This window comes from Saimiri boliviensis, chromosome 18, assembly GCF_048565385.1.
Source record: "Saimiri boliviensis isolate mSaiBol1 chromosome 18, mSaiBol1.pri, whole genome shotgun sequence".
Taxonomy (NCBI): Eukaryota; Metazoa; Chordata; class Mammalia; order Primates; family Cebidae; genus Saimiri; species Saimiri boliviensis.
In genome coordinates this window covers 21,641,292-21,656,374 of record NC_133466.1, presented here as the reverse complement: position 1 = coordinate 21,656,374, position 15,083 = coordinate 21,641,292, and the positions used below count along the sequence as shown (strand labels likewise).

Below are 15,083 nucleotides of genomic sequence, written 5' to 3'. Positions count from 1 at the left end.
TCCCATAGTGCTGGGATAACAGGTGTGAGCCACCATGCCTGGCCAACGTACTGTTTTGATAAAAATCCTAGACAAAGAACACGTCATTATTAGATTAAGTTTTCTTTCCACAGTTCATCAAAATGCATATCCATATAAATGTTCTATTACCAAGAATCTATCCATGAAAGTTATTTATACCAAAACATATATGCATACAGGTTATAGTATGATTCCTAAAATATTTAAAGTACTGTTAAAAAAACTAAATCATGTTGTTAATATTATGCAAGTAATGGGAACTTCAAATGCAACATAATTTGTGCAAAAATGCAAATGTAAATTTTATAAGTAAATGAAAACATAATGGAACTAAGATGATTACATACATAAGCTTCTTAAGAAAATTTAAAGACAATTCCATTACTAATGGAATTATCTCTGAAGTCATTTTTATGTGTGTAGCTATCATCAAAGTATTAAAATATGCTGTTCCGTGTTTAGAAACAGTAAAAATTTACTTTTATTTTGCCTGTTGCTAACTCCTGCAGAAGTACTTAAGGTAAATCTCGCAAAAACAGACCCTGCTTTGGTTTAATTGTTTCCAGAGAAAAAGCTGTCTTAAGAAAGAAACTTGAGGAACTACACTGTGTTTTCAGATCTATCTGAGGAGATTAACACCAAGTGTTATTTTGAATGATCAGTGCTACCCTAGCTGAGCTTTGTGATTTCTTACTGCTCTCTGAATTGTTGCACAGTACTTGACAACTTAAACAGTTCCATTTGGGTTAGGTGATAAACCAGTTGGGAGACTGTGTTTACGTACATTGAATAGGAGAAAAACCCCATGGAGAGGTCCAGGGATTGAGAAAGGAAACAGAACATGAATAAATTTAATTTTACTTTAGAATTTGGTCAGCTTAATCAGTTACCAAATATATATTTAGTTGATGTTGTTCTTGCAAGTGTTGTAATTATTCTATAGCCTCTGCTTCTCTTGACAGCCAACAGGAAGGAATTAATACATTAAAGGAACAAATAATTATTTTGTGTGGCTCCCTTTAATAAAGTCTGGTTCTATAATAAAAGGAGAATAAACTTTCAAATTCAAGTTTTTCTCTCTACTGTGATTATTTCTAAACTTATAAAAAATGTAAAAAGGTTTATATTTTTCTGTCATTTGCCAGTTAAATGTTGTTGTTTTAATGTATCTTGACTTTTTTGTCCTTTTTGCCTTTATAGACAGGTGGTAAAGAGTTATTTCTAAAACTCAATTATATATAAATGATCTAGAAATATTAAATTAGTGAGGGAAACCAGATTCTGTAGAGAATTCATTTTTGTTGCCATGTCAAAGAAAAATTCATGATTGTTTATAATTTTTGGAAGAACTGTGTTAAGATGTGTAAATCATGCTGACTAAACATAGCTATAAAGTACTTTAATTTATACGTTTGTTCTTAAAAGCTTTTGCTAGTTTGTAATAGAGATTTGCTTTCTCCTAATTCTGGAGTTTGAATTTCTAATAAATTATAAGTCAATAACCCATCCCACACTTAAGTTTAAGGTGCTGTTGTTCTATTTGTTTATGCAGATTTAGGGAAAGTCTTACATTAACTAACATCATAATTTGAGGTAGAACTCTATTATTGAGTACATAGCCTTTTATTTTTCAAGTGGTAGTTTTCTTTCAGTCCCTACCTTGGGTGTTCAGAAACCCTATGTTTGGTAAAATGCCAGTAAATTACAGATGATTTCATGTTCCTCTCATTTAAGAAAGGCAAGTCAAATTACAGATCCAGACTTTGACTCCTCCAAATCTTTTCCCCTCTCTCACTTTAATGTAGTCTCAATGTTTAGAGTTCTTTCGATTTCACACAATAATCTTCACACTCACACAGTGTTAATAAGCCTCATAATAAGGGTTATTGTATCAAAACCTGTATTCAGAACTCGAAAACAAACTGATTTCTTGCATATAAGCTTTGTAAAACTTACATCAATAGGTTTATTTTATGCCTCTTTCCTATAATTTTAGTTTGTCTACAAAACCTCTTTGGTGTTTCACTTTGAGTGTTTTAGCCCAGCACTGTTATAGCACCCATCTCTATGCACTCTTTACTCCTTTCCTCTGCCAACTGCTCTGATGTGAAACTCAGTCAGTACGTGGGTAAGCCTTGACCCTGAGAACAGAAAAATGTGAGGACACAGGGAAATTCCATTCTGAGTTGATACATCGTAACTAAGGAAATATTTACCCTTGGCCAATGTAGTGGGGCATGCAAGGCTCCTCACAGCTCCTGTTAAGATATTAAAGGAAGAGGATTACTGACAGTCCAAGCCAGAAAGAGCTTTTGCCTGAAATACGCAGATAATTCAAGTATGATCTGCACTAGCTTTATTTGCCGGTGTGGGTGGGTATTGTCTTTGTGGTTTAACCTAAGTAATAACCTCAATTTTTCTCTCATTAGATACTGGCACTTCGGTAGCTCTATTGTATCAATTTTTAACCTACAAAGATGACACATCTATAGAATAATGATCTCTACACTTCCGGTTTGTGTAGGATTTTATTTGCAATTGAAAGTGCGTATTTAAATTATTTTGCTTCTCATTTTGCACTGTATTAAGAAGTACAATCGAATGTAAGCGTTACCAGATGCCATCACCAGTGCAGCCGAGTCACAGACTACTGAATGCTCTTAAAATGATGGCTGCAGCTGCATCTTGATGTCACAGAAATATAGAAAGGCATATCATACATCAAAGTTGGCTGTTTTATAAAAGGGTATTTATTACTCAAGACATACTCCAAAACATGTTAGGCCTTCGGACAGTCATTATGATGCTATGGGGCTGTGTTCTGTTGCACTCTTCTTTACCCTAATGAAGCGTGACTAGAGATAGCATGGGGTCATGTGAGTCTAGTTCGCCTTTGCTCTTCCTTTTAAAAATATTTATTATCTGATTAAATTGATAAAATGTTGTGATTTTTAAACTCTTGTGAAAGGAGTTTAAAACCAGCCTGAGCAACATAGTGAGAACCCATCTCTATTACAGGTCAACAAAATGCTAAATGCATGCCTTGACTGTGAACATTGAAGAAAAGACTGGAGCAAAAGGAAGTATCAAAACAAATTCCTTATGCTGACTTTAAACAAAGGCATTTTGTCTTAAAGACAGAAAAATTCCAACTTACTAGCATTTTAGCAACCCTGGTTACATTTCCCCTTCTCATTCCATAATCTATATAAACAACTCTATCTGTGCACTCAGCTTCTCTTCAGTGTAACTACATTCTTTTCTGGGGCTGAAATTATATACTCATTAACTACCAACTCTCAAGTGGGTTTCTGTTTCCTGAAAACCTTGCAGGTCATTACCCTGTCAGAAATCATTGAATTCAAGCCTTGGCTTTCCCATTTATACTTAACAGCTTCTAATTGGTTGGATTTCTATGCCAATCAATCTGTTCCCAATTGGCTTCCCTTAAATCTGAAATCATGTATTATAATCTGAGCCTTCAACAAGGCAGTACACTGTAAAGAACAAGTTCAGTTTTCTTATAAGGTTGAGAAATTGAGAAATATGAATTTAAATTTTGCTGATTACAAATTTAACTTTCTTGTTGATTTTAAACATCTGTTCGGGATTAAATAATGTCTGGTTGATATGTGTGTTTTGGCTATTAGTATTTATCTGGTATTAAGTAATTTATATATATATATATATATATATATATTTACTTTTAATTTTGGACACACAAAAAAACTCTACAGTGAATTCAACAATGTACTTTTTCTTTTCTAGAATGTGAAAGGTAATTCAGTACAGATTAAATGATTACAATACAAAATGCTAGGCCAGGCATAGTGGCTCATTCTTATAATCTCAGGACTTTGGGATGCTGAGGTGGGCAGTTTGCTTAAGCCCAGCAGTTCAACACCAGCCTGGGCATCATAGTGAGACCCCCATCTCTATAGAAAACAAACAAAATGCTAAATTAATACCATGATAGTAAATATTGAGGAAAAGAATGGAACAAAAAGAAGTATCACAATAAATTCCTAATCCTCATATAATATAGAGAAGATGTTACCTAGTAAATTGTAATGGAATTATTAGAAATAACATATTAATAAATTATATCACAATATTATTGCATGTATATCATTTCTGGTCATGGTTTATGTAAAACTATAGTTCTGCAAAGATGATCCTAATTACCTATAAATTAATCTTTTATATCTCCTAATATTAATTGATTATGTTACTTGGAGTTACTGCATAAACCAGACCTAACTTCCTTTTGATTTACATCAAGACATGGCTATTTCTACTAGCCAAGTCTCTGCTTTGTTTTAGCAAAAGCAGTTAAAGAAAGTGGCAACAATAAAATTCTGGTAGCTCCGTCAGATGAATTTGTGAAGATGAACTATTTTGAAATCTGTAATGGCATTCGAGATTATCAAGGGTCAAATAACAAGGGTTGACATGACCCAGATATTTCTAGAAACCTTTATTTCCCTATGCCTTTTCACATTCTTCTTCTTCTTTAGTGTCTTAATGAATCCAGGTCTGACAGAGTATGTACATGAGAAGAAACTCAGAGTGAAATACAAGTTAGGAGAATTCTTCAAGCTAGAATTAAAACAATTTTATTTTATTTGAAATTGTAGACTAAACTATTTTTGTTGTAGTTTCCACTTAGTCACACTTGTTTGACATGACTAAATCACCTTACATTGGAAGCCAGTCTCCATTAAATTCCATGTTTCTATTAAATACTATAGAAATAACCTATCTAGAGTACTTCTACTTGAGACACATACAGAATGTATGTATTGTAACAATATTAACATCATTCTTGTTTTTTGGACATTAACAAGATTTAACTTTCTACATTGTGAATTATCACAAATGGGTAATTTCCTTTGAAAGTGCATAGGTTGGAAAGCTGAAATAGACGTGAAGAAGAGAACTATTCAAAAATCATTTTCTTCTTAAATGAGTTAGCTGTATTTTAGATATTTCATAGAAAGCTTTCAGTGAAATTATTCACTCAGAATTGTAATAGTTTGATTTGTTTTTCTTATTAAAATGAATCAAATGTAGGTATATATATGTATATGTATATATATATATATTTTTTTTTTTTCTTTTTTCTTCTAGCAATGGTTATTTTGAGCAACCTGGAACCAAATACAACTTATGAAATCAGGGTTGCAGCTGTAAATGGAAAGGGGCAAGGAGACTACAGCAAAATAGAAATCTTCCAAACATTACCAGTTCGTAAGTGATCATCTCTATTTTTTTAGTATCTTTTGCCATTCTCTTCACTTGCAAATTGAATCGATTTTAAAGTGTAGGGAGATGTTTCAACACTTTTGGGACATGAATTATATCTTCGGTGAAGTGGTTTCTGAAGACAGTGACATCTCAGATTTATTAATATGAAAATAACTTGGCTTTAAAGCAAGGCCAAAAGAAAATGCACTAGAATACACACAGTAAAAATTGTTCCTGGAAAATTGTCCTCATTGCAAAAATGTCCTTCTTACTTACAGTCTAATTAATTGGATTGTAGTGTTCAGACTATATTCTGGGAGACAGAAGGAAAATGTCTATGTAACATGTCCAATATTTTGTTCTTTTGTTGAGGTATGACTATTGACCTTATTCCAAAAATTATGTGGCTCTAAGTGTCAAAAAAAGAATCATTAGGTTAATTCATTACCACAGTGACTGCAGATGAATAACAATTGTAGCCTTGTTCTGGTAACTGTCATGTTTTGAGGGATTGTAAGTCAATTGAGTTTACATGAAGTGAAGATTAAATTTTAGAACACCTAACATTTCCTTTATGTTGAATAAATTACTTTAAAATGTGAGAAAACTTAATAAATATGACTGAACCAGTGTTGTTATGAATCTACGCATAAAACTGCCTGTTACGTATATTATGTTAGGATCGTGAAAATGGCTGCAATAAATTATTTTGCTGTAGATTGTGACCAGTCACTCTCTGTTGGTTATCAAAAAATCTGTCAGATGAGTTTCTTTTCCCCATGCCCAATGCTGGTGTCTTTGTTAGCCCCTTGTAGTTTTTTCACCAAGATGACTCTAAGTTTGTCTTGATTTATAATCCTACCTTCATTCTAGTCTTCCTCTACCCCAGTTTCCTGTCACCTCATATTACAAGCCAATCTACATATTAAATTCCATGATTCTATTAAATACTATGGAAATAATCTACCTAGAGTACTTCTACTTGAGACACATACAGAATATAGGTATATTATGTACCCACACCTGATGTTAAATTATTCTTGAGTGACTATGGAAATTCAAAGGGAGATCTATCCCTTTTAGGCTTGAAATTCTCATCCACAGCACTTGTCACCTTCCCAGATTCCATCAAGTCCAGCTTTTGCCTGCCTGCTGTTTTTCACATTTCCTTTACCAACTACAGCAGAGTTCACTGCTTTGGAAAGTGAAACTGTAGTTGAGTGATTTTGTTGTTGTTGTTGTCCTTTTCCCCCAGAACTATTCATTCTGTGTTAATTCCCCTGCTTTTAATTCCTTCAGAGCCCCTTAATCATGGCCATGACTTGATCTCCCTTCTAACTTCATTTCCTCCTACGTTTAGGCACTCAAAACTTCCTTCACTAGTTTATAAAACACCTCTCTACGCGATTCAACCATAAGTCAACAATCTCTTACTCTTTCTTTTTCTCTCTCCCTTTTAAATTCTAAAACTTTTTTTTCTCCTTTTTGAGACAGAGTCTCGCTCTGTTGCCCAGGCTGAAGTGCAGTGGCGTGATCTCCCCTCACTGCAACTTCTGCCTCCTGGGTTCAAGTGATTCTCCTGCCTTGGCTTCTCCGGTAGCTGGGATTACAGGCAGGAGCCACTACACCTGACCTTAAATTATAACACTTCTATTCTCTTAGTATACTGTCCTTGACTCACCAGTCTTTACCTTACACAGAAGCAGTTTGAAGGTAACATGAGATTAATATAATAGCTATTCATTTTAGCTTCTTCTCAGGATTGTTTCCAAGTTTAAATAAGATCTTATATGCAAAGTAATTAATATGCCAAAGCTGTATATGATTAATTATTGATTGTTATTGATACTTTTACATAGCATTATTTTATAATTGTGGTTAGGAACCACTAGTTTTATTTCTCTCTGATCAAATCTACATTTGTTCTTAACTGCTTTTTCAAAATATCACTTGTAATAGATCACAGATTTGATATATGATAAAGGTTAAGTATATGCATAAACATTTTAAATATATTTGTAAATTATTTGCTACTGAAAGTATATTTCTGCTTCATAATTGTCTCAAAATGCTAATATTAAAATAATATAGTCATAATACCATTACTAAATAAATTTATGCTTTGTATCATGCATATTCTAAGTTCCAGTTAGAAATAATACTAAACCATCTAAGCGATAACAGTCACTCCATAATTTTTTAATTACCTCATAATCACTTATTAGTTATGAAAAATCTTATACTGATTTAAACAGTACTTTTAACTTACTCACCAAGATTTATTTTGTTGCATATAGATCATGTAATAATATCTGCATACCAATTTAGTTAAGTTTAATGCATAATGACTGTACAAACGCTCTATCCACTGTGTCTGCATATCTCTGTACAATATGGAGCTACTTTATTACCTATTGACAACACACCCTGTTGTCATATTTCTTTAATTATTTGTCTTTCCTAAAACAAACTACTCACTTATTTAAGATTGTAAGCATCATATTAGAAATAAAGATAACCAGCTAAACATGTCTTAACACCTGTAATCCCAGCATTTTGGAAGGCTGAGGCAGGCAGATCACTTGAACTAAGAAGTTCAAGACCAGCCTGGCAACATAGTAAAACCCTGTCTGTACAAAAAATTAAAAAAAAAAATCAGCTAGATGTGGTAGAATGCAGTTGCAGCTACTTGGGAGGCTGAGGTGGGAAGATCACCTGAGTCTGGGGAGTTCGAGGCTTCAGTGAGCCAAGATCACACCATAGAACTCTAGCCTGGGCAACAGAGTGAGACCCTGTCTCACAAAAAGAATAAAGAAAGAAAAGAAATCTGGAAAAAAGAAATGACAATAACCTGCTGAGAAGAAAAACAGGTTCTTCAGATTTAGAGATATGAAATCCTTTCCGTCACTGCCTTGGTTTTTCTTAGCAAAGAAAAACTATGAGTCGAAAGGGTTTACAGTTTTTTTGAAAGATGCAAACTAAAGCTTCTGGAGAGATCCTTAGTTTTACCATATTATTATCTATATGCATATGCATATCCATGTCTGTATCCATACCCATAGAGAATTGGATGAAACAGAAGCAGACAAATGTCAATGGATGCCCAAACACATCATATCAGTGACACATGGCAGGGAGCTCCCATCCACATCACCAAGCAGTGGTGGTATCCCTTCACATAGAAAATTCTCGTACTTTGGTATATCCCTGTTCTATTTGAAACTATATAAGATTCATTGTTATATGGCTGTCTCTATGTTGAAGAATAATATAAAAGGCAAGTATACTAATGAACCTAGGAGAAATAAAATATTGAAGCACAGGTCTATAAAATTGGATACTGCAAACTTTATTCAAATTTGCATCTAGGAAAGAAAATGCTTATTAAAGCAGATAACTAATTGCAAGTCATTATCTTTAGTAAAGATAATATATATATATACACACATTCCATACAAATTGATATTAATAAATGCTTAGAAAACATTTACAAACTAAAGTTACATTAAGAAAATAAAAAGGATTTTATACTATTAATAATAAGAAAAATAAAGTTTTACATTTGTGCGATGCTATACTTTTTTCAGAGCATTTGCATGTCAATGAAAATAGTGTATTTGGCCCTGAGACTATAGTTTTGACATGACGCTTCTAGATTTATGAATGTTGCTGCTTCTTGGATAGGGAAAATGAGGATCAGAAATTATATCACAAAAGAGCAATATCAAATGGGAAATCCAGGATAATACCATATATGTTGATTACATTACTGTTCTTTGTATTAAAATACAGTTTCTCTAGGTATCTGAAATGTGTGCCATTGAAGGAATATTGTGTTGCTTATCTAGGTGAACCAAGTCCTCCATCCATACATGGACAGCCAAGCAGTGGGAAGAGTTTTAAACTCAGCATCACCAAACAGGACGATGGAGGGGCCCCTATTTTAGAATACATTGTGAAATACAGAAGTGTAAGTACATTGTTTATTATCATATCATACTAGGTTTTCTCAAGTTAAATTGAGTTGCATTGAATTTATAAACAGATCAGGAGAGAATGCACATTTTGTATTTGTGATAATAAATGCTAATTTTCCTTCCATTCATGACATTCATCATTGTGATTTTTTTCTTTCTTTTTTTTTTTTTTGTAAAATCTAAGCATGGATCATCAATATATTCTCATGGTTTTCATCTTGTGATTTTTAGGTGTGAAATGGGACTAGTAAACATTTCAGAAATCAGATATTATTTCCCCGTCTTGCTGACAAGTTTCTCATTCCACTTGATATTAGTAACCGCAGGCTAAGCCCCCCTGTCAATCATATGTTAGGAAGGATTATTAGAAAAATCACACCTCAAAATAAGCAAATACTTAGACTTACTTATTCAGAAAAATAAATTATTTAAAATTATTTATTTAAAATAAATTATTTAAAGTCAGTATAGTTTAAGTTTGAAGTATTTTTGAACAATGAATACTTAGGGACATTAAAAAGTAGTAAGCTTTTTGGTAATTTTTCTTTGCTGTGAGTTAAGAGGGTGAGTTTTATTCTTCTTTCTATAGATAAACTATATGTAGTCTGAAGGAACAAATACATCAATAAACTGATAAAGAAATTAGCTCATGTTATGCAATTATAAATAATATTATAAATAGAATAGTTAACACGATCAATGAGAAACACATGAAAAAATGCACTGCCAGTGTTTATAGATATGAGAACAGAGAAGGTAATGAATAGGAAAAATTAGATTTATTTTGTCTTAAGTACTATTTGGGTGATGGAGACTAAAAACAGATTACGTAGGGCCTAATTATAAAAAAAAATAACAAGCATTAGCATGTGGAACAAAGAAAAAGAATCAGTCATGATCATGGAAAAAAAGATTTAAATTTAGAACTTTGCTAAAATCTTCGAATCTATAGATTTTCCAAATGTGTGTGTATACACACATACACGCACACACACACACAAATTTCATATACAACTCTATGTTTTAAATTTCAAATTAATATCCTTTTCAGAAGACAACTTTTTGTCCCAGGGTTCATGCTAACAATGTTGAGCAGCTGTTTGTGTCTTTTGGATACTCTGGTATGGAGACTTTCATGACTCTACCCAGGACAGCTCTGAAGGACTCACTGGTCTCTCATTAATCTGACAGTGCCATGCTATTCAAGCTAGGTCTCTTGCCCATTCTCGTTTGCCCATTTGTAAGCTCTTCCTGAATTCTGTAAACTGTTTCTCTATGTGTATATATACATGTGTACATATACACACTCATGCATACATATGTACACATATATTAATATATGCTTATTTGTGTGTGCGTGTGTGTGTGTGCGTGTATATATATATATAATATCCAGATTATAAATCACCTCTCTGATATTCAGAGTAGCAAATCTAATTTTACATAATTTTGGGCTTCTGTGAGGTCATGTAAGTATGAATACCTGAATCATGCTACCATGGAATCCAGGAACCGGGAACTGCTTTATATACATACAAAATCTTATATCATACAACATGGGAGTCAGAAGAATCTAAACTTCATCTTGCTTATATGAGCCCACCTTCTCTATTGTCCTCTCATTTTATAATTATTCGGTTTATATTAAAAATGATGTTGGTGATACATTTTTTGATCCTCAAAAAGAGTCAGTGAGCTGTTTCTTGTTATGAATAGAAGTATCAAGAAGCCCCTGAAAATAAGAAAACAGTGACCCTTACACCTTAGCCCTAATCTCCTCCCTGTACAGATGATAGCCAGTATTGCCCTAAATGCTGATAGTATGACTTTAGAATCACTGTTAAGAAGTGCCCTGAATTTCCATATGGCCCTTCTATCTATTTTCTGACAAAAAATAAAAAATATAAAAAAAAGATTACATAAGAGAAGCTATACCAAAGGCAAAGGACCACTTTTTTTTTCAGTAGCCACCCTTCAACATTTAATTGGCTTATTAATAATAGCCCTATTCAACTTATCTCATTAAGATACCTAGGGGAACATTTTGCAACTAGATTATCTTAAATTGTTCCCTAGGCATTTAAACTTTGTAAATTAGACACTCTACAGATGCATACTTGAGATTTTGATGCCAGGGGAGTATTTGGTAACACCCACTTTAATTTTTTTCCTATTCCCTAGGAATAGCAATTAGAGGATTAAAATGCCTCCTTGTCTAATGTTGAAAAAAAAAAGAAACTGATTTATATATATTGAGAAAATATTAGAACTCCCTTATACTATCAGCTTCCTTATACTGTCAGCTCAAATACTTAAAATGATGAAAGGCCTTTAATTTATCATATTAAGGACTTCAACAATTAAAAGTTAAATGATGGCTAATTCACCAGAGACTGTCTTGTGTTTGTACAAAAGTGTCACCTTAAATTCCTAATTTTCAAAAATGATGTTTTTGAAGGATTACCTGAAGGACGTGAGGTCTGTCTATCTGTCTAAAAAATACAGATTGGGCTAGGGTAATTCAGATTTCAGATCTCTTATTTTCTGGCTCTTTTACCCCACATCTTCACTCAGATACAAAGCAAAACTGAATTTCAAATATTTGCACAACAGTATTTACTCACATCAACCACTTCATAGTTACATAGAAAGTACTCAATAACAGGGATAATGGTGGGGCCACAGGGACATGCAGCTCTCTGCTGCCTCATGGAGCCCTTGTCTTCATATCACCCTTCAGTGTCCTTGCCATACACCCCTTCCTTCTCATATGTGTGTGTATATACACAATTTATAACTTATAAAAGTACATGCTATATGTATATAGGTTCATATTCATTACCTTTGAGTTGACTTTTTTAAGCATTTTGTTATATATATATATCTATATATGTATATATACACAATTTTTAAAAATTTATTTAAAACATCTATAGTGTTCACTTTTACATCTCCCAGTGGTTATGCATCTGAGGCTTAAAATCACTGTGTTTATTCTTGAATGTAAAGCTCTGTAAAAAATCTGACACCTTCTTGTCATAAACTCAGTTAGGACAACTGAAAAGAACAATGGTGCTTAAGTGTATTATTTCCAGTAAGGGTGATCTCACCTCCCCACCGGTGACCTGCCTAGCCCTGGACTTTATGAGGTATTATGTGCGTCCAGTGCACCTTTTGATTTTTCAGAAACCTCATGTCTTTCATCTGTGCTAGTTTGTAAACTCCAAATAAGGATATTGCACATGTCATGTTCACTATTAGGTTCATGCCTGTAGAAAACCCTCACTAATCAATTAACTGAATAAAAAATTGATGAATGGGTCAAGACAGAGGGTGTTGTGATAGCTAGGGCTTTATTTTTTTGTAATGGAGTCTGGCTTTGTCACCCAGACTGGAGTGCAGTGGTGTGATTTCGGCTCACTGCAGCCTCCGCCTCCTGGGTTCAAGCAATGCTCCTGACTCAGCCTCCTGAGTAGCTGGGACACAGGTGCCTGCCACCATGCCCAGCTAATTTTTAGTATTTTAGTAGAGCCAGAGTTTCACTATGTTCACTAGGGTGCTCTCAATCTCCTGACCTCCTGATTGCCTACTTCAGCCTCCCAGAGTGCTGGAATTACAAACTTGAGCCACCAAGCCTGGCCAGCTGTGGCTTTTAGCACAGCTGCCCTAAACATTTTAAAATTGCAATTACATTTGTTTCTTAACCTTACTGTTCATTAATTAACTTAGAAAAGTTACAACCCCTCTTTTCAGTTTTTCCATGGCTCGTACACTTCATAAGACCTTAAGTAGTACTGGTTACAGCCATTTTATAAAAAACAGATACTCCTAAGTTTCAAAAATCAAGGCAAGTGTGTCTTGTTTATATTGATAACTTTTAGTGCTTGTTCACTTAAAACCAGGGCTTCATTAGAGGTTCCAGTATGTTCAATTTTACATGAAATTGCAGAAACTTTTCTGTTTCTTTGTAATGGAAGTTACACATCACCAAAAAGTTCATTTCCTTAGTAATAAAACTTCTATGTCACCAAAAAAATAATTAACTAGAAAAAGGAAATAATAGTATGGCATCAAAATTATAATATCTTCTTGCCTCCTTCTGAAGGACATTCCCTCCATTTTTGAGTACTGTCAATTTGACGCAATTATGAATTTAACTTTTACAATTTTATTTTAGAGGACAAATAATTGCCACCAAAAATAGAGAAAACTTCTTATTTTTTACAGTCAAAGAAGGAGTATAAAATTTTGGCTCAATATAGAGTAATATAGGGCTGAGCTATGTGGCTAAAACACATGTCTCCATCTGTTGTTATAGACAGGCTGTAATTTATTTATAGTTACACCCTGGGAAAGTGAGATTTGCTGTTGCAATGATAGATCGTTAGATACATCATTCCAGAGAAAATATTTTATTTCTATACAGTTTTTATGGAAACAGTTACAACCTGAAATAGTTGTTATATTTTTTGTGTAGTTATGATCTCTAAGGCCCTGGAATACACAATTTACTCAATTTTCCTCATTGCTTTCTTATAAAGCTGACAGCAGCAGCTGCTATCATCACTTCTGTTATAAAGATAAAGGTTAAGGAAGTTCCTTGTGTTTAAATTGTTAATGTATGGCAAAGCCCAACAACCCCATTGGTTTAGATAATTTAATTTATAAAATCATATCCATTTATATTTTATTAGTAACTGTAGTTCTAATGGTAATTTTTTCAAATATAGGAAAATTGAAATGTCATATGGTCATAATTTCTATTTTGGAAAAAGGATGAGATAGTATTTAAGTGTAGAATGTTTGATAATAGGATAGCATTATTTTGTTTTCTTATACTAATGATCTATTTAAAACAGTAATTTGCTTTGTATATCATTTTTTATGTCATAAAACATCATAGTAGTAAAAGATGCCTGTGATAATATAAATATATCAATCATATCCAAACTTTATTTCAAGACACTTGATCATTTTTCCCTCCAACAAACTCTAACAATGGTCCCTGGCAAGTCTTTTAATGAACGTATTAAATTTTTTCTGTATATCATGTTTCATTTTTCCTGTTTACATAGTGATTAATCAACAGATGGCCAAAAACCAAACTGGTATATGTGAAAAAAGAATCTTAATGGAGGTGAATTATCAACCACTGAATAAAGGATTAATTACAAAACCACTTTTTGTCTAATATAAACAACATTGTATTTTATATAGAAAAATATTGGAAATAATGCTGACTTCATTGGCATAGCAACTTCATGTATTACTGAGCCTATGAAAATTGTTCCAATTTCCCATATATTGTTCCAATTTCAATATAAATTATTTTTAAAAGTACAACTTGAGGGTATGGATATTTACAAAATGCATTTTTATGGTTTCACAGAAAGATAAGGAAGACCAATGGCTAGAGAAAAAAGTGCAGGGAAATAAGGACCACATCATTTTGGAGCATCTCCAGTGGACCATGGGGTATGAAGTTCAGATTACAGCTGCCAACAGATTGGGATATTCTGAACCTACAGTTTATGAATTCAGCATGCCACCAAAGCCAAACATTATTAAAGGTAAGCCAAACTATATTCTTTCTTATACTCAACATAAATATGATACCATCTTTTTAAAACCCTTATGAATTTTTCTCATTAATAATGAAAACAAAGTGAAATGTAAATTCCATGTTGTTATTATGATTGTGACCTATCATACACAAAGTTTCTCATCACTCTTGCCATAGGGTATTGCTTAATTTCTAAATATGTTTTGACCCCATTAATAATTGGAGTGGTGGGGAGAGAAAGAACAGGAGAATATAGAGAATAAGAGTGACTGATG

At 33.1% G+C, this 15,083-nt stretch overlaps 1 protein-coding gene across 6 annotated transcripts in view; it reads left to right on the top strand.

Annotated features, from left to right (window-relative positions):
* The window catches only part of NCAM2 (neural cell adhesion molecule 2), a 504,760-nt gene that overhangs the window by 430,954 nt on the left and 58,723 nt on the right, over positions 1–15,083 (top strand). For all 6 annotated transcript variants that reach the window (XM_003934329.4, XM_010344887.3, XM_074389453.1 and 3 more), the window contains 3 exons: positions 5,152–5,271; positions 9,117–9,238; positions 14,635–14,815. In XM_003934329.4, the coding sequence (XP_003934378.2) occupies positions 5,152–5,271; positions 9,117–9,238; positions 14,635–14,815 (423 nt within the window). The remainder of the gene's footprint in view (positions 1–5,151; positions 5,272–9,116; positions 9,239–14,634; positions 14,816–15,083) is intronic.